The sequence below is a fragment of the Mobula birostris genome, chromosome 8 (assembly GCF_030028105.1).
Source record: "Mobula birostris isolate sMobBir1 chromosome 8, sMobBir1.hap1, whole genome shotgun sequence".
Taxonomy (NCBI): Eukaryota; Metazoa; Chordata; class Chondrichthyes; order Myliobatiformes; family Myliobatidae; genus Mobula; species Mobula birostris.
The window spans coordinates 36,512,530-36,533,929 of NC_092377.1; the positions used below are offsets into that span (position 1 = coordinate 36,512,530).

General features: G+C 37.3%; 1 protein-coding gene across 1 annotated transcript in view; it reads right to left on the reverse strand.

Annotated features, from left to right (window-relative positions):
* Positions 1-21,400, reverse strand: part of LOC140201237 (pleckstrin homology domain-containing family H member 2-like) — a 140,226-nt gene that overhangs the window by 45,499 nt on the left and 73,327 nt on the right. Inside the window, exons 9-17 of the mRNA XM_072265007.1 lie at positions 18,355-18,430; positions 17,016-17,110; positions 9,227-9,377; positions 8,194-8,333; positions 6,314-6,424; positions 6,043-6,129; positions 4,907-5,065; positions 1,708-1,788; positions 612-791 (exon numbers count right to left, since the gene is read on the reverse strand). Of these exons, the coding sequence (XP_072121108.1) occupies positions 612-791; positions 1,708-1,788; positions 4,907-5,065; positions 6,043-6,129; positions 6,314-6,424; positions 8,194-8,333; positions 9,227-9,377; positions 17,016-17,110; positions 18,355-18,430 (1,080 nt within the window). The remainder of the gene's footprint in view (positions 1-611; positions 792-1,707; positions 1,789-4,906; positions 5,066-6,042; positions 6,130-6,313; positions 6,425-8,193; positions 8,334-9,226; positions 9,378-17,015; positions 17,111-18,354; positions 18,431-21,400) is intronic.

A 21,400-nucleotide genomic window follows, 5' to 3' on the forward strand; every position in this document is an offset into this window, starting at 1 on the left:
GGTGTTTGCATTGTCCAGGTGGTCTAAAGCCGTGTGAAGAGCCGTTGTGATTGCATCTGCCGTTGACCTATTGTGACGATAGGCAAATTGCAATGGGTCCAGGTCCTTGATGAGGCAGAAGTTTAGTCTAGTCATGACCAACCTCTCAAAGCATTTCATCACTGTAGATGTGAGTGCTACTGGGCGATAGTCATTAAGACAGCTCACATTATTCTTCTTAGGCACTGGTATAATTGTTGCCTTCTTGAAGCAAGTGGGAACTTCCGCCCATAGCATCATATCATGTATAAACTGGGGGCTTCTAATCCCTAATATAAAGCTCCTTACAGATACACTGCAGAGGTATACTAAATAACTGTAAACATAAAGCAACACACACAAAATATGGGAGGAACTCAGCAGGCCAGGTTGCATCTGTGGAAATGAATAAACAGTTGACCTTTCAGTCCAAGACCCTTGAGCCCAGAAGAAGGATCTCGGCCCAAAACATTGACTGTTTATTCCTTTCCATAGATGCTGCCTGGCCTGCTGAGCTCCTCCAGCATTTTGTGTGTGTTGCTTTGGACTTCCAGGATCTGCAGACTTTCTCCTGTTTATAATTGTAAACATACCTTTTCATGTTTAGAGCCTATGAGGAGGTAGGTAGGCCCCTGGTTTTTGGGATGAATGGCAATTGTATAATGTGTAGAGAGCAGGCTCTGACTACTGGTTTCATAGTCTTCATCTGAATCACATGATCTGTCCACTTCTTCAACTGTGGCTTCCATCAAATTAATCTGACCTAAAGGAAACTTGAAAATAAGCAATATATCATGTTGTAGATAAAGCTACTGATTTTTGCTATTAATGTACAGCATATAACCAGTCTATTAAAGTTACTTTAGCAGACAGCACAAATTATTACCTAATTCACTACTATATGACTGGTGTATTAGAGTTTTATTTTGTCAAAGGGTGCTTAAGGTGGGACATTGTTTGGCAATTTAAAAAAAATTCACAAATGACCACTTTTAATTAAGATATATGTGCTCACTGGAATTTAGAAGGATGAGGGGAGATCTCATTGAGACCTTTCGAAAGTTGAAAGACCTAGACAGAGTAGATGTGGAAAGGACGTTTCCTATGGTGGGAGAGTCTAGGACAAGAGGGCACAGCCTCAGGATAGAAGGGGCATCCATTCAAAATAGAGATGCGGAGAAATTTCTTTAGCCAGAGGGTGGTGAATTTGTGGAATTTGTTGCCACACACAGCTGTGGAGGCCAGGTCGCTGGGTGTATTTAAGGCAGAGATTGATAGGTTCTTGATTGAATATGGCATCAAAGGTTACGGGGAGAAGCCGGGAAATGGAGTTGATTAGGAGAAAAAAGGATCAGCCATGATTGAATGGTGGAGCAGACTCGATGGGCCAGATGGCCTAATTCTGCTCCTATGTCTTATGGTCTTATATCAATCATTTAAGCACGAGCACGGAGACAACACAATGAGCTCTGCATTTAAGTAACAGATTTGGAGGGGTGACAGGTACATGAGGCATTTCTCCACTAGTGAATGGAAATAAAAATGTAACTAGCATAATATCTGAGTTGAACATTAAAATAATGTATTCACAGACTACAACATTCAGCACTCAGGAAGGTGAACAAAGGGCATTGGAAGTCAAAGCACACAAATTGGAGAGGATCCAGTCATTTAATATTTGTGGTTTACCTTATTTTCCTGATTGCGGAAATAATAAAGGACCTTTCCAACAATTGCGCACCAGACTTTCTTGGAGTAACCATGCTTCACCTGAAAAAGAAGAGAGAATTCAAACATGAGGCTGCTTATGATAGTAGATGAATCAAGACTTAGTGAAGATATCTGGGTGAGAATTGAAAGCTATAAGGATAAAGAAATAACACTGGGTGTATGTTATAGACCTGCTTATGCCGTTAGTGATTTTAACAAACAATTCTATCAGAATATTAAAAGAAGCAAGTTCTGAGGGTGATGTTATAGTTTTGGGTGACTTTAATTTCCCAAATATTGAGTGGGAGAATTCAGTGACTGATGGATGTCTGGAAATTGAATTCATTGAGTTATTGAATGATTGCTTTTTGACCCAGCATGTTAATACACCAACAAAAGGGAAAGCCTGTCTAGATTTGATATTCTGTAACAATCAGGATAGAATTTTGAGTATGGAGGTTGTTGAGCCTTTAGGAACAAGTGATCATAACATAGCTAGTCTTGAAGTTTTTTGGAAGAGTGTATCAGTGAAAACTAAAGCCATTAAATTGAATTTCAGAAAAGCAAATTTGTGCAGAAGTGGCAAAGACTTCAGAAGGTAAACATGGAGGATTTGCTTGACGTTGAGTTAGTTGAGGAACAATGGAGTGGACTTAAAGAGCTAATACATGCAGTGCAGGAAATGTTCGTACACAAGGTCAGGAGAAGCAACAAAAATAATAGATCAACTACATGGATGAATAAAGATATACATAAAAATTATTGAAGAAAAGACAACTATATAAGGAGTATAGAAAAAAGAGCAATGACGTTAACCACAGGGTATACGAAAATATGAGAGCTATAGTCAAGAGGGAAAGTCAGATTGCCAAAAAGCAGGTTAAGAAGGATTTTGCTGATACCATCTAAGATTGACCCCAAGAGAGTTTTTCAATACTTTCATAGTAACAGAAAGAGCAAGGAGGAAGATAAATGCATTAGGAATAATAGTGGGATGTTAAATTATGTAGAGAAGGACATAGCAAATACTCTTAACTCATATTCACCTGCGAAGATGTTAGCAATATGCCAGTAAGTGTAGAGAAAAATAAGGCTGTTTTAAGTGACTTAGGGGTCTTAGAAAGTGAGGTCCTGTTTCAGCTATAAAGGCTGAATGTGCTATGAAGAAAGATTGAAATAATTAAATCTTTTTAGCTTAAGTAGACGTAGAATGGGAGGAGACATGATAGAAGTGTTCAAAACCATTAAGCGTGTAAAAGTAGATGCCAGCTTCTACTGCAAAAGTACTCCATCATCAAGGACACGGGGCCATAGACGAAGACTGGTTAAAGGGAGATTTCAGACAAACATCAGGAAGCAATTCTTTACATAGCGAGTTGAGGAAACGTGGAACAAATTGCCTAATTGTGTAGTTGAGAGCCTTTCAAATCTAAACTCGATAGTTATTTCAACATATTATGTGAATGAGAATTTTGCAAGGGTTTTTTGGGCTGAATGGCCTGTTTTTGCCAAAAATGTTCTAATTTTCTAAAGTCAAAACTGGGATCTGACTTTATAGACACCAGAAGTAGCAGAATACAAATATATGTATTGTAAAAGTCTGTTAGCATTGGCTGAGTATGGCAGATGGAATTCGAGCCTGAAAGATATGAGGTGATGCATTTTGGGAGATGAATACAGCTAGGATATACAAAATGGATGGTAAGAGCTTAGGGGGTACTGAGGAATACAGGAGTTTTGGTGTTCATGTCCATGGATCCCTGAAGATGGATAAGGTGATGAGGAAAAGGCATAACAGGTGCACAATTTCATGAAGTAGAGCAGAGAATACAAGAGCATGGAGGTTACAGTATAGCTATTGGTTAGGTCACAGCTGGAGTACTGTGTGCAGTTCTGGTTGCTGCACCATAGCAAGAATGTGATTCCACTGCAGAAGTTGCAGAGGAGATCCACCAGGATGCTGTCTAGATAAAGCACTCCAACTCTGAAGAGAGGCTGACAGGCTGAGTGGGGTTTCTTTGGAATGGAAAACTGAAATAGGTAAACAATATTATGAGAGGCTTGAATAGTGAGAAACCTATCCCGTTAGAAGAGATGTTTATAAGATCTAAGTTAGATTATATTAGAGGAATACTTTGTTTATCAGGCGACTGTGTCATTCTTTGAAATATCTTGAAATTTTAGTGTGATTGATTATTCAATTGCGCATCTCTTTTATAAATATGAATTACACAGTTGCACAACATGTAAATAAACATACACTTTAAACTTCAAAATATAAGTAATACCAGGACACAGCAAAATAAGATCTCAAGACTTATGACTGCGTGGCTAGGCATATCTCAAATACCATGTAATGAGGCTATGCGGTACATCACCAAAGACTCAAACTTCTGCAGATAGAGCAATCTGACTGATTGCAACACTGCCTGATACGGAGTCTCCAATGCACAGGATCACAAGAGGCTGAAGAGAATTGTAGACTTCTGCCAACTCCATCATGGGCACAACTCTCTCTGCTATCATCTTCAAGAAGCAGCAACTCAAAAAGGCGGCATTTATTATTAAAGGCCCTCACCAGAATCAAGTTTATTATCACTGATGTATGTTGTAAAATGTATTGTTCTGCAGCAGCTGCAGTACAGTGCAATACATAAAAGAATTACTGTAAGTTAAAGAGAAATAAAAAATAGGCAGCACAAGAAGTGAGCAAATTAGGAGGTAGTGTCCATTGGTTCACGTACTATTCAGAAACCTGATGGTGGGGAGGAAGATGCTGTTCTTAAAACATTGAGAGCACGTTTTCAGACTCTTGTATCTCCTCTCTCATGTTAGCAATGAGAAAAAGGCACATCCAGGATGATGAGGGCCCGTAACGATGGATGTCGTCTTCTTCAGGCACCACCTTTGAAGATCTGAGAATTTTTTTTTACTACCACCGGGGAGGAGGTACAGGAACCTGAGCATTCACTCTAAATATTTTTAAGTTATAGTAACTTCTATGTCATACACTTTATCACTGCGGCAAAACACCAAATTTCATGACATACTGTATGTCAGTGATAATAAACCTGATTCTAAACCTGATTCTGATTATTTGTATGAATCGCAATTTGTATGAACTGTAAATTCCCGTATTCACCAATTGCTAACTAATAACTAACTATTGGATCATTACCTTGGTTAGTAAACCTTCGATCGATGGCTTGGTGTCTGGCTGTGTGTAGAGGGGGCTGGCAGCTTGAATGCGCAAAACATTCTGTAAAACCCTAATCCATTCCTCGAGAATATTAGGAGAATCTGCAGTCAAGTAGTAGGTCTTTTTCTCTGTAATAAGCTTGGAAAACATTACACACTCATTATCATCAGCCATCAGGAGTCCTTGTAGTTGGATAAATGATTGGACTACAAATTACATGGACATGGACTCAGAAATCTTTGGAAAAGATAACAATTGCAATCAGGAAGTTGATTGAAAGTAAATTTAATGCAAAATCAATTACAGGTTGAGTACCCCTTATCAGAAATGCTTGGGGCCAGAAGTGTTTTGGATTTTGGAATAAATAATAAGATAGTCATAATTTCCAACTCTGAATTTATGTGCTACTGATAAGGAGCCTTTCTTATACACTTTTTCATCACACATATGTACTGAACAGTAAAGATTATTATATATTTTTAATATAATGAAAATGTAATGTGTGCAGTGTAACAAAAGCATCGGGAGAAAAACTGAATCAGCTGTTGAACAACAACAACAACAGGCTTTCAGTCTCCACCCATGATGCCATGTTTACACTGTATTTGTATTTTACTTTTTTCTAGGTTTATGTAAGGTATAAAAGCAATCAGCATTGTAGACTTGTTCTGGTGCTAGATTTTCGTGATCAGTAGATGTTTTAAATATTCAATGCAATGCCTTTACTTAAATTTCTGCAACCAGCCTGCTGAATATTCACAATTACCCTCGATTTTAAGTTTGTTGTGATAGGTCCTTCTTTGTTTCATGATCAGCATACCATTAAGCAGCATATGTTTACTCCAATGCCGACCATACATGTTAGAGTTCTTCATATTTCTATTTTTCATTAACCTCTGTCGCTTCTCACAACTGTCTGTGCTGCACATTGCCTGGGAACCTTCCCGGCATCTTGTGGAATTTTCCATTTGTGATATCACTCCAGCTCTCAAAAAAAATTCAGATTTCAGAGGTTTTCAGATCTTGAAATTTCGGATAAGGAGTATACAACCTGTACTTCATTTCAATAACTGAAACGGGTGCTGTCATTGGCAAATAAACCGTAGAACACTAACCTGAATTGTTTGCTTTCCATCACATCTGACAATATGATTTGAGATATTGAGCTCAATTCGACCCTGGGGTTTACGGATGACATCACTCTGGATTCAGATGCATGAATAAAATTATCTATCAATAAATTCCACTTTGCAAATAATAGGACAATAACATTTAAATAATTTTACTAAATCCCTTATTAAAATCTACAAGAAAGTTTTATATCTTAGCTCTAAATTTAATGACACCACAGTGCTAAAAGCAAAGAGTTCTGTTTATCATACTTACTGGTGATTTGTAGTATAACAATTCACCGCCTTTAAGGACAAACCATCGCCGCTTCCATGTTTTTGCTTTTCCTCCCATTTTTAGCAAATATCCAGACTTTTCTAATGATTCCTGCAGAAGAGATTATTGTGCATTTTGATTATGGTTATCTAATGAACCCTTAGTATGCATCTTTGCCTGTTCACGTTTTCAGTGAATTTAGAACTAAACAAGAGAGGCATATAGTTATGCATGCCAAGGGAGAAGCTGTGACTTATTGAATACAAGAGGTAATAACACTTTTGGCTTGTAAACAATATGTTATTTATAGGGAAGACAACCTATTCTCAAGATTTTTAAAAGATCTGTTAACTATTTGCAATGAATGGTGAAAGACTTGGGTACTTGAAGATGACTTACCTGTTGAACGGTCAGTAATTACCTTTGTCCTGTCAGTGTTCTGCACCAGCAGCAAGAGAAGGGATGTGTGCTCAGCCCCCTGCTCTACTCACTTTACACCTATGACTGTGTGGCTAAGTACAGCTCCAAAACCATATACAAGTTTGCTGATGACACCACTGTTGTGGGTCGTATCAAAGATGGTGATGAATCAGCATATAGGAGGGAGATTGAAAATTTGGCTGGGTGGTATAATAACAACATGCTCTCACTCAATGTCAATAAGACCAAGGAACTGATTGTGGACTTCAGGAGAGGGAAACCTGAGGTCCATGAACAAGTATTCAACAGAGAATCAGTAACTTTAAATTCCTGGGTGTCACTATCTCAGAGGACCTGTCCTGGACCCTACATATATAATTGCAAAGAAAGCACAACTGCACCTCTACTTCCTCAGGAGTCTGCAGAGATCCAGCATGTCATCCAAAACCATGGCAAACTTCTATAGATGGTGTGGTGGAAAGTGTGCTGACTGGCTGCTTTATGGCCTGACATGGGAACACCAATGCCTTTGAGTGGAAAATCCTACAAAATGTAGTGGATCTGACCCAGTACATCATGGGTAAAGCCCTCCCAACTGTTGAGCAAATCTACATGAAACATTGCCATAGAAAAGCAGCACCTATTGTCAAAAGTCCTCACCACCCAGGCCATGCTCTTTTGTCACTGATACCATCACGTAGAAGGTACAGGTGCCTTAGGAATCATACCACCAGGTTCAAGAACAGATACTATCCCTCAGTCATCATGCTGTTGAACAAAAGGGGATAACAACTTTCATTCATTTCTGGTGCTCCCACAACCAGTGGTCTCACGCTAAGGACTCTTAATCTTGTTATTTCATGCTCTTGTAACTTATTGCTATCTATTTATATTTTCAATTGTACAGTCTGTTGTTCATTGATCATTGACTGTTTACAGTCACTGTTCTATAGATTTGCTAAGTACGCCCACAGAAAAAAGAATCTCGGGGTTGCATGTGGTGACATGCATGTACTCTGATAATAGAATTTACTTGAAACGTTTTTTGAACTTTGAAAGTTGGTCAAATATCCCGGTCTTGTTTGCAATTTCTTGCTTTTGTAAATAATGTTTAGTAGGGGAAAGATAATGGGAGTTACAGGCACTGTCATTGTGTGTTGTTTGTGCTCTTGGTTTCAGCAAGCTGGTTCCAGGGTTGTTACGGGCTCTTTGACCTGGCAAATCAAGCTCATCTTAATTCCTTCAATGATCAATGACCCCTAACAAAACAATTCAAGCAGGGGTCATTGGTTAATGATTAAATTGACTGATTTCTCCATATCCTCATCTGAAATATTATGGTTAGAGGTCATACTGTCAGATTAATAAACTCAATATACATGTTGGTCCAACTAATAATTATTCTAACCCAAATAGCTTGGTATTAAAACAGGCTATTTGTGAGCAGGAATTAAACTTACATTTTTTCCACTGTCAATGGAATGGGAAGAACATGTTTTTGGAAGTTTCTGCTCCGGCTCGGAACATTCTGTGTCAGTACAATATGCATCTGGTGGGATGGCGTAATCACTTTCTGAAGTCATAGATGACATTGAAACACCTGTACAAGACATGTGCATAATAAATTTATTATAGTTTGAACAAATTCCATCTGTTTTGATGAAATTTATTTTAAATATAAGTATTGCACCCATATTGAAAGATCACAGGTTCAAGACGTAGGAATGTGTCTTGCTTTAGAAATATTCAGTTATTGGGATTTGGTTACAAGTCACACCTTGCCTGGAAGTTTCTCTGATTTACCAGAGATTAAGCTAATACTGGAGATAAGCTCCCTTAGTTGTGATCCTGAATAAAAAGTCCAGTACTGCTTTGGTTTGCATTGCCTCAGCAGCGAAAAGACAATTTTTATATTTCCTCTATGAAATAAAACACTTCTGTCAGATAAAAGAAGAGAAAATCTGCAGGTGCTGGAAGTCCAAGCAACACGCACAAAAGGCTGGAGGAACTCAGCAGGCCAGACAGCATCGATGGAAAAGAGTATACAGTCGACGTTTTGGGCCGAGACCCTTCATCAGGACGGTTCTGATAAAAGGTCTCGACCCGAAAAGTCGACTGTTCACTCTTTTCCATAGATGCTGCCTCACCTGCTGAGTTCCTCCAGCAATTTGCGTGTGTTGCTTCCATCAGATAAAAGTACGTTTTGCAATATGCGCGTAATTAAAAAGATTAAGAGAATGGACAAGAAAGACAACATTTTCTCCAGTTCCCTAGGACTTTCAAAGTATTGAGACTCTCCTACTGGAAAGTCTCATTATTTTACATGGATCATTTATAAAAAAGGAATAACAAATTTTATTAAGAGTGTGAGTAAAATTTATTAAAGGGGTAATTTTGATGTGGATTTTGGAATCATAATTAGTGACAAGCATGAAGGGATAAATTTGTTCTCAATTTTTCACATGCTTAGCGGAAATAGAGAGGACATCACACCTCGTTTCATGGCTCGTGGACTGCTGGGGCTGCTGGCTTTGCGGGAGTCTGATCCTGCCATGGAAGTCCTGGAGCTTCCTCTTGAGCTGTCACTTTCATCCACTTCAGAGGACTCGTCTGAGAAAGGTCCGGTACTGATCTGAGTTGCTTTCTTAAAGTTTTAAGAAGATATCTGTGTTAATATATGGCAAGAACTTCCTCGTTCTTGACACTGTATTAATTAGATATGTGTGATAATCGACAGGGTCATTTAACCTATAGAAGCAAATATTACTGAAGGTTTTGTGGTTAAACTTTTGGCAATTGTGGTAAAGGCTTATACTACAACGTACATGAATTTAAACCTTCCAACTTTTACAGGAGCATAGATAGAAACCACTTCGAAGTCTACACAGGAATTCCTCCCCTCCTCCACCCTGCTTCTTTATACTGGGCATGTGGGAATGAATATTTCAAAGAACAATACCTGCTCATTTTGTTGAACCTTTGAGCTGTAACTCTCTGATTTACAAATATATTTTTAGAGCATAGAACATAGAAACTTACAGCACATTACAGGCTCTTCAGCCCACAATGTTGTGCCGTCCATGTAATCTACTCTAGAGACTGCTTAGAATTTCCCTAGTGCATAGCCCTCTATTTTTCTAACCTCCATGTACCTATCTAAGAGGCTCTTAAAAGACCCTATTGTATCCACTTCTACCACTGCCGCTGGCAGTGCCTCCATGCACCCACCACTCTGTGTGGAAAACTTACTCCTGACATCCCCTCGGTACCTATTTCCAAGCACCTTAAAACTATACCCCTCGTGTTAGCCATTTCAGCCCTGGGAAAAAGCCTCTGGCTATCCACGTGATCAATGCTGCTCATCATCTTATACACATTTTTAAGTATTCTTCATGCTAAATTTTAGAGTCAACAAATCATACAATACAGAAACAGGTCCTTTGGCCTAATAAGCTGAATCTTGGTAATGACAGAGACAATGAAATTCTATGCAGACTGAATTTAATAATATAAATAAAATATAGTCACTATATATATATACAGTACAATACAGCGTGGGCAGGTCTCACTTAAGCAGAGAGCAGCTCAAAATATATTCTTAATCCAGAATGTGAGACTAAGAAGATATTGTCAAATGAATATTTACCCATCTAATCCTCTTTTAAAAGAATTACGAGATGTGCTTCAGGAAGATTTTATAGAAAAAAATGTCATGCTCTCATTGTAAAGGGTTTTAATTCCATAAATTCCTGTTGTCTTATTACTCTCCTGCCAACTAATGGAGTCAATTTATAAACCTTTATCACTGTTCAATCTTTTCTGGCTACAGCTTCCTCTAGCTCTTCAGCACAAAGTTCACAGCTGCAAATTTTCACGTCTTTCTTCATGACCCTCTCATCATTGACAACATTCTAAGCTGTATTGGCATGGTCAGTTTACTCCTTGCCTTACAATTTTCATCTCTATTCCATTAGGCATCATGGGAACAACTTCTATAAGTATGTATTTATTGAAAGTGGTTACAAAGAACTCTGCAGTTTCAAAATTGTAACATTTAATCAACAGGAGCACTGCTGAAGTTCAGTTGGGGTGCTAAGAATTGTAGTGAGATGTATTCTAAGCCTTCTTTGGCTTAGTTCGGGGTTCTTGGGGTTGGGGGATGGGGTAGTCTTTTTCTTTTCTAATTTTTTCTATTGGGCTGATTCAGAACTACAAAGATGTCTGCGGTGTCGAGATTTCCGGTTCCTCTCCAATCATGTATTCCTCTTCCGATTTCATGACCTCACATTATGGTTAACCCCTTACTCACCAAAGGGTTAATTTTCAATTATGGCTCATGCTATTAATTTTGTCTCTTGGAATACAAATGGTTTAAACCATCCAATAAAATGGAAAAAGATTTTCAAAGTGTTCCAAAGACTGAATGCTCATATTATTTTTGCGCAAGAGACTCATGTAAGGAAAGAGGACAATCAACGCTTCTTTGTTTTGGAAAAAAACAACAATACCATTCAAATGCTCAAGCCAAAATTAAAGGCGTTTCAATTTTTATTGATCCCTCAATTACATTTATTCATCAAGACATTATTTCAGATCCTAATGGCAGATTTCTGTTAATTACTGGGGTACTTTTTAATAAAAAGGTCGCTATGGTTAATGTTTACGCTCCGAATGTGGATTATCCTGAATTTTTTAAACACTTATTCACTTCCTTTCCTAACTTAAACGAGTATATGTTGATAATGGGCGGTGACTTTAATTTATGTTTGAATCCCATGTTGGACAGATGCATAGGTAGTCCGGCTTTACCAAATAAGTGGGCTACTATTATTAACTCTTCTATGTTGTATTCTGGGATTTCAGAAATTTGGAGATTTCTACATCCAAATGATTAGGAACTCTCCTTCTTTTCACATGTTCATCGTTCTTTTTCCCAAATTGATTATTTCTTGATTGACTCTCATTTGATTCCATATGTAGTTGATTGTAATTATGACATTATTGCTATTTCAGATCATGCTCCAATCAAACTTTCCATCAAGTTAATGGACACCTCTTGTACTAGCAGACAATGGCGATTTAACCCTATATTGCTTCAAGATCTGGACTTTGTCAAAATTTATAAGGGAGCAGATTGATTTCTTCTTTTCAACTAATACTACGGAAGAAGTTTCCAATGGAACTGTTTGGGATGCCTTTAAAGCTTATATCCGTGGTCAGATTATTTCCTATTCGGCTGGTTTGAAAAGACGTGTTAACAATGAGATACGTCTGTTGGTTGATAAAATTAAAGAAGTCGATAAAAAATATGCTATTTCTCCCAGTAAGGAGCTGTACAAACACAGAGTTGAACTCCAATTGGAACATAGCTTATTATTAACATCCTCAATCGAAAATCAATTAATGAGAACTAGAAGTGATTTTTATATTCATAGCGATAAATCGGGTAAATTACTGGCTAACCAATTGAAATTTGATTCGGTTAAACGTCAAATTACTAAGATTCGCAAACAGGATGATACTTTCACAGTTGATCATGCTGGGATAAACCAAACCTTTCAAGAATTTTATACCTCTTTATATCACTCTGATTTTCCTCATGATTCTAATTTTATGCATGATTTTTTAAGTAAATTGAGTTTTCCGGAACTATCACCCGAAGATTGCTTATCATTAGAAACTTCCATTTCAGAGGAAGAAATAATAACTGCAATCTCATCATTGAATTCCGGTAAAGCACCTGGTCCGGATGGGTTTACAGTGGAATTTTTAAAATATTTTTCCTCCATTCTTTCTTCTAAGTTGTCTAGAATATTCAAGGAAGCAATCAGTTTAGGTAAATTACCACAATCATTTTATGAAGCCTCTATTTCCTTAATTCTTGAAAAGAATAAAGATCCTACTGATTGTGCATCATACAGACCGATATCTCTTCTGAATGTAGACTCTAAAATTTTTTCAAAAATTCTAGTAACTAGGTTGGAGAAGGTGTTACCTCAAATTATTTCCATGGATCAAACCGGATTTATTAAAAATCGCTATTCATCCTTTAATATTAGGAGGTTAATGAATATTGTTTATACCCCCTCACTTACTACCCCGGAATGTATTATCTCATTAGATGCTGAGAAAGCCTTTGACAGAGTTGAATGGCCTTATTTATTTAATGTTCTTGAGAAATTTAATTTTAATTTGACATTTATATCTTGGATTAAATTGTTATATTACTCCCTGGTAGCCTCGGTTTGTACAAATAATTATAGATCTCCTTTTTCTCGTCTTTTTCGTGGTACTAGGCAAGGTTGCCCTCTTAGTCCTTTACTATTCACTATTGCTCTTGAACCTTTAGCAATTGCTATTCGTGACTCGCCAAATATTGTTGGTATTACCTGTGGAAACGAAATACATAAATTATCATTATATGCAGATGATTTGTTGTTATACATCTCTAACCCGGAGAAGTCAATTCCTACTATCCTAGGTCTGTTGGCTCAATTTAGTAACTTCTCTGGTTACAAATTGAATCTTAATAAGAGTGAATTATTTCCTTTAAATAAGCAAGTACCTATTTATGGACGTTTACCATTTAAATTGGTTACTGATTCATTCATATATTTAGGGATAACAATTACGAAAAAATATAAAAATTTATTTAAAGCTAATTTTTTACCTTTAATTGATCAGATTAAACTTTTATTTACTAAATGGTCACCAATCTCTTTGTCTTTGATTGGTTGGATTAATGCTATTAGATGATCATTTTGCCCAAATTTTTGTATATATTTCAATTGGTTCCAATTTTTATCCCAAAATCTTTTTTTGATAATGTAGATTCAAAAATTTCCTCATATATTTGGCAGAACAAAAATCCTAGGTTAGGTAAAAGGTATCTACAGAAATCTAAAAAGGAGGGGGGGGCTCACCCTCCTGAATTTTAGATTCTATTACTGGGCAATTAATATTCGATATTTAAAATTTTGGTTACGAGATTTGGACGTATCTTTAAACCCTCATTGGGTAAATCTTGAATCTAATTCATTACACAGGTTTTCCTTGGGTTCAGTTTTAGGAACTTTATTTCCTTTTACTTCTTTTAAATCGTATAAACAAATGAACAACCCAATAGTTAAGCATACTTTACGTATATGGTTTCAATTCTGAAGATTTTTTGGGTTTAATCAATTTATTCTAGCAAGTCCCATTATATCATATTTTCTTTTTCAACCTTCCACGATGGATCAAGCTTACTTTGATTGGAAAACCAAAGGTATAATATCTTTTCGCGATTTATTTTTGGATAATTGTTTTATGTCTTTTGATCAACTCTCTAATAAATATAACTTACCCAGATCTCACTTTTTTAGATATCTACAGATTAGAAACTTTTTAATTACTGTCTCCCCTAATTTTCCACACCCATATCCAATGGACACTTTGGAAAAAAATCTTAGATTTAAATCTCTCTCAGAAAAGTGTAGTAGCAATTATATATAATATAATTATGAATTTATGTCCTGATGCTTCTAATAAAATTAAAGCTGACTGAGAAAGAGAACTTGAGATTAATATACCGACTGAAAAATAGGAAAAAATTCTTCAGTTGGTGAATTCATCCTCTGTATGTGCTAAGCATAGGTTGATACAGTTTAAAGTAGTGCACAGGGCTCATATGTCCAAAGATAAACTATCTCGTTATTACTCTTATATTAATCCAATATGTGACAGATGTCATTCCAAGATAGCTTCTTTAACCCACATGTTTTGGTCATGTCCCTTGTTGGAGAAATATTGGAAAGATATTTTTGATATTATTTCAACGGTCCTAAATATAGACTTACAACCTCATCCAATTACTGCTATCTTTGGACTACCAATGATAGACTTAAATAATTTAACCTCTTCATCACGAAGGATGATTGCATTTCTTACTTTAATGGCTAGAAGGTCCATTTTGTTGAATTGGAAAGAGATTAACCCTCCTAATGTATTTCATTGGTTTTCACAAACTATGGTGTGTTTGAATTTGGAGAAAATTAGAAGTGCAGTTTATGACCCTTCCATTAAGTTTGAAAAAACTTGGAGGCCATTCATTCAGCATTTTCATTTGATGTAATTTGATCATTTCCAAACTTGTTTTATCTCTCTGTACTGTTGTTGGAGAGGAATGGAGTCGTCGACACTAAGGTTTTCTTCTTTTCCATTTTTTAGTTGTTAGTTTTGCTCAAGTCTTTTAGTTTAGTTGATTAATTCTGTTTTTCTTTGGGGATGGGGTTTGTTTTTTTTTGTTTTGTTTTTTTTTTCTTTTTCATGATTTTTTTTTCCAGTTTTTTTTTTGCTTTCTATTATCCGCTGTTAGTTCTACATGATTGGGAGCTTTGTTAATTTACATTATTTGGTTTTGCAATTACTTTTTTAAATGTAACAATATATCTCCTACTATTTGTATTATTGTTATGTTTTGTTTCTATATTTTGAAATTAATAAAAAGATTGAAATAGAAAGAGATGTATTCTCACAGTTTCCTTGGGAAAAAAATTACTATACACACTTAACTGTACACATTAATCTACACCTAAACCAATGTAAGGGAGTTGAATAATTGGAAATTTCATCATCATCATCATGTGCTGTGTCATATGACGAGGGTGAATATGGTCTCATGATCATGATTGTTCTTGGCAAATTTTTCCACATAAGTGGTTTGGTACTTCCTTCTTTTGGGTAGCATTGTTACAAGACATGTGACCACAGCCATTGTCAATACTCTTCAGAGATTGTCTACCTGGCACCAGTGGTTTCATAACCAGGACTTGTGATGTGCACCAGCTGCTCATACAAACATCCACCACTTGCTCCCATGGTTTAATGTGACCTTGATCGGGGGCTAAGCAGGTGCTACACCTTGTCTAAGGGTGACCCCCAGACTAGTGGAGGGAAAGAATGCCTTACACCTCCCTTGATAAGAGATGTATCTCCACGCCAACACCTAAAGTTGCCTGAGTAAGAAAAAAGCTAAAAATTCAGAAATATTAAACAAAAGCCTCAATGGCTTACATTAGCAAATTGTTCAGTGTATAATACTTCTACTTCAAGTATAGGAGAATAAAGGAGTTGTTATAGAGGTGTACAGAATTATGAGGGTTATAGATAGGGTAAATACATGCAGCGTTTTCCCCCTGAGATTGGGTGAGTCTAGAAATTAAGGTCATAGATTTTATATTTAAGGGAAATAGGAGCGGAAGAACATCTTCACTCAGAGGGTGGTGTGAGTGTGGAATGATTTGCCAATGGAAGTGGCAGATGTGGGTTCAATTGCAACACTTAAGAAAAGTTTGGACAAGTACATAGATGAGAGAGGTATGGACGGCTATGGTCTGGCTGTGGGTGGATAGGACTAGGATGAGAATACAATGTTGCAAAGTGTATGGTTATGCACTTTGGCAAAAGAAATAAACCGTCAGACTATTATTTAAATGGAGAGAGAATTCAAAGTTCTGAGATGCAACGGGACTTGGGAGTCCTTGTACAGGATACCCTTAAGGTTAACCTCCAGGTTGAGTCGGTGGTGAAGAAGGCGAATGCAATGTTGGCATTCATTTCTAGAGAAATAGAGTATAGGAGCAGGGATGTGATGATGAGGCTCTATAAGGCACTGGTGAGACCTCACTTGGAGTACTGTGGGCAGGTTTGGTCTCCTTATTTAAGAAAGGATGTGCTGATGTTGGAAAGGGTACACAGAAGATTCACTAGAATGATTCCGGGAATTAGAGGGTTAACATATGAGGAATTTTTGTCCGTTCTTGGACTGTATTCCTTGGAGTTTAGAAGAATGAGGGGAGACCTCATAGAAACATTTTGAATGTTGAAAGGCATGGACAGAGTGGATGTGGCAAAGTTGTTTCCCATGATGGGGGAGTCTAGTACGAGAGGGCATGACTTAAGGATTGAAGGGCGCCCTTTCAGAACAGAAATGCGAAGAAATTTTTTTTAAGCCAGAGGGTGGTGAATCTATGGAATTTGTTGCCATGGGCGGCAGTGGAGGCCAAGTCATTGGGTGTATTTAAGGCAGAGATTGATAAGTATCTGAGTAGCCAGGGCATCAAAGGTTATGGCGAGAAGCCGGGGGAGCGGGACTAAATGGGAGAATGGATCAGCTCATGATAAAATGGCAGAGCAGACTCGATGGGCCAAATGGCCGACTTCTGCTTCTTTGTCTTATGGTCTTATGGAGAAATGAATCAGCATGAACCAGATGAGCCATAGCGTCTATTTATGTACTCACCCCTTTCAAAACAGTATAAACTGGAGTGGCCATGTTATTATAGACCAAACTGGTATAAGATTCCGATGTTGATTGTGAAGGCATGAAGCCAGTGCCTAGAATAAAGAATATGTACTATATAACTTGTTTAACATCCAGAAGCTACATTAAAATTCTGTGTTGTACAGAAATTAACCACATATCTAGTTGAAGGGATTGGACTGCTATACTGCCTTACTTGGAAGAGGGTTAGACAAATTGTTTCCGATTATACTAACCTGAGTCAGCCCACCAAGATAAAGGTAGGTTTAATACTGACCTGTGCTGATCTGTCAGAACTCACTTGAGGTGATTAGAGCAGGGGATAGTGAGTACGTTGCCCTATTGTTGGAAGCCTATATAAGCTAGCGCACGTATATGGATACCAGATCTACATAATAATCAACCACATCTACATAATAAACTTAAAGACATTTGAAAGCCCGCCTCCAACCCCCACCTCTCCTCCCCACTCACAAGAGAATGAGCTAGGTCCAAGAAGCAGCTGAGCCAAGAGGAAATTGATTTCAATTTCCAGTCTCTTCAGCTTGTTTGACCTGAGCAAGATTCAAGAGACCATTTCTGAAGATCGGTCAAAAAAAGGTGCATGAGTTACATAGAATGTAAGGCAACTATCATATAAACATATAGTGATGACTCATAGAAAGGATGCTATTCAATCAGTTTAACACAGGAAACAACTTTTAAATGACAGAATGGTGATAATATACTGTAAAGCACTGGACTACTATTATGCAAGACTTCTAGCAGAGCATTTTCACATATTCAAACAGCTGGTATACAGATCTAACACAAATATGGATGACTGCATTGGTAGGCCATAAGAATTTCCATTTCCCTGCTCCCAGTTTTCAGTGGCTCCCATGGGAACATTTGTGCTGTGAATGCTGGGGAAGGGGAGGACTGGAGTCAGATGTGAAGCTTTGGTAGGTCAATCAATGTGACATCAATAACCACTTAGGCCCAGACACAAAGAATGGTTGCCAAGACAAAATAGCTGAGAAATGTCACAATCAAACTGTACTTCAGCAAAAATCACTTTTTTTCATATAAACAGATAAAGAAGCCAAGGGAAATGCAAGTGTTTTTACAACAGAGGAAATTTTCTTTAAACTAATCTTATTAGATATATCAGAAAGGACACTGATTTAACTATTCACAGGAAAGTAAGCACAGTCCTGTAAAACTTTCTAAAACAGTAACTGTTCTATAATCACAGAATTTTGTGAATGAGTGACCACATACATAACTAATCCATTAATCTGGAAACATTTCTCTCTCATAGGTACCAAATACTTACATTTGTTACTTGGATCTGCACTAATGGCCTCTGACATTCTCATACCTGATTTGGCCACTGCATATATTCTGCTCTCCTATATGAAAAAGATAAAGGAAAATCTCTTAATGTCACTGAACTATCACACAAATTATTGAACTGCATACTTTCAGGAATATGAATTCCACACCAGGATCAAAAGCAAATTTTTGATTACTGATTTACAGTCTGTTTCCAGGTGGGTTAAAAAAAGATCTATGCAGAACAAAATCTTTATTTATTTCAATTTATTTAAGTAAATTTATTTTCACCACATATTACCCTGAAATTCATTTCCTTGTGGGCATTCATTGTAGATACAAAGACACACAACAGAATCAATGAAAAACTACACACAAAGGCGGACAAACAACGAATGTGCAAAAAAAGACAAACTGTGCAAATATGAAAGAAAACAAATAATAATAATAAATAAGATTGAGAACGTGAGCTGTAGAGTCGTTGAAAGTGAGTCCATAGGTTGTGGAATCATCTGAGTGTTCAGTTGAGCGAAGTTATCCACACTGGCTCAGGAGACTGATGGATAAAGGATACTGTTTCCTTTCCTTTACTTTATCCTATTCCTATTCCTGGACCTGGCAGCGTGGGACCTAACACTCCTGATGGCAGCAGCGAGAAGAGAACACTGCCTCCCAGCGGGAGTTCTCATTTATTTGAACACTCGTGGTATGTCATTTCAGCGAGGGGGTGGTTTCTTAAAGCTTTAGTAGATCCATCACAATTTGACTTGTATTTGCTTCCAACTAATTCTCAAATCATGAGTCTTTTCTAGCAAGCATCCTTGAACTGCAGTAAACAGCATGAATTTTAGCTAATTATTCTTTTTTCATAAACTAGAAATGCTCCTTTCTGACAAGTTAATGTCATGTCTCTGGACTCAGGGAGGATCTATGTCAGGACCACAAGTCTCAAAAACACTTACTTCCCTAAGCAATAAGGATGGTCAACACCTCCACCCACTAACTGCACCACTATTTTATTATTTCTTGTCTGTCACCTTATGTACAGCCTGGTATCACTTTATGGACATACAATCAATTCATGTCTACAAGGTATCTTGTGTATTTACATTTACTGTGTTTTTAAATTACTGTTGTGTACTGTATCTTTTATAGGTTTCTTTGTGCTGCATCAGATCCAGAGTAACAATTATTTCATTCTCCTTTACACTTGTGTACAGGGAATAACATTGAACAATCTTGAAAAGGCAGATCACCTCTCACACCTGCGGCGTCACCTCTCGGCAAAGCAAACACTGATGATGGCGTTCACCATCACCTTCAAGGTGCTGACACAACCTTTGTTTGAGGAAAATGACGTTGGAAAAACTAGCTGTCAGTAGCAGGGGTTCCTGAGCCCCAGAATGTTTCTGAGACGTGGACTACGTACACTAAACACTGAGGATATACTACCCACACTGTCTCCATAAAATCCTTCAAATTCTCTGGAAGGAACAAGTGGACTAATGTCAATATTTTCCCTCTGGTCGACAGCCTAGTGTTCTCATCTTTGCCACACTTGGTCAGTTACACTGAGTCGGTTGCATCATTTAAATATGCGGTGGCAGATTCGCCAGACAGACACTACTAAAAGTCTGACTCTGAAAGGGATTACCAGCTAAACAGAGGAAAAGATTAAATGATATGATCAAAGCATTTTTGAAGAAATAGAGCATTCCCACTGACTCCTGGTGATCTCTGGCTCATCATAACTTAAAATGAAGGAGCAGCTTCCGGGGTCAGACTGCAAACATTGAGTCCGTACATTAGCAGTGGAGCGAATCCCTGTGCAAGTGGCAGAAGGAGTGTACCACCTCATAAACAACCCTCCTGCAGTCATCTCCTGTCCCTTCTGTGGGAGAGTTTGTGATTCCCCTTTGGATGTAATAGTCACCTCAGAACACACTAAAGCATACTTGAAGAATGCCATATTTAATCCTACACCACCAATCTACTCTTACATCATTGAAATATATGCATTGTAAATCTAATTCTAGCAGAACGTTGGTAAAACTGATGGTGTAATTAACTTAATAATATTTAAATATATTTCAACAATTACTTCATTTCATCATGATTTGACTGCTTGTTCTGTTCCTGTGTCTTCTGGCAAGAGTTGAAAGGGCTCGATGGCCTTGGCATGACAACCATAGATGATGAACATTTAAAATTTATGACAAGCAATTTAGTCACCCTTCCCTCTGCTTTCTGAGAATCAGTCATCATCAGTTACAGTATTCTACAAAGATAATAGATCATAATCAATTGATCACTAGGGTTGAGTATAGTCAGGTTAAATTGCAGCTATGTAGTCAAGATCTGCAGTGTAGCTTCAAGAGGCAGAGATAGCAAACAGAATGTATGCTTATGGGAATTCTAAGGGATCTACTCCAATTCTTTCAAGTGAACCCTTGATTTTTAGAAAACCCTCAAGCATCCTTTTTTTTCTCAAATAACCAAAGGTTTGTTGGCCATGTAACATCTAATTTAATGATTTCACAGCTTTAATAACTTATTTTTATTTTTTACAATGAGGGAGAACTCAGAATATTGGTTTCTCTCACTTGATCGGTTATTTTCCATTTGCAATATACATCAATGAAAAGCCATACTGCAGAGTGGAGCTTAGTGTCTGAATGTGCGAGATGATAGAGACCTTATAGCGTCAAAGTACAGAAAAGAATACAGCTGACCCACTTTGCATGTATTGGCTGTTCTGAAAATTGCTCGAATTGTTCTCACCTCCATAAACTGCATCCCTTCAACTATTTTTCCAATTCCTTTTTGAAACGTATTACTGAAGAGAGCCAGATTACACAACCCAATTTTCAATTGTGTGGTAATGTAAATGTGTATGTTACTATTAAGTAAAATCCACATAATTTAGATTATGTTAGCATAACTTCAGTTTTCTTTTACATATATTGCTTGAGCAAACAGTCAAGCTTTCTTTTAAAATAATGCTTAGCAGATTCTCAATGTGCAGTGATGGGGGAGACTTGTACAGC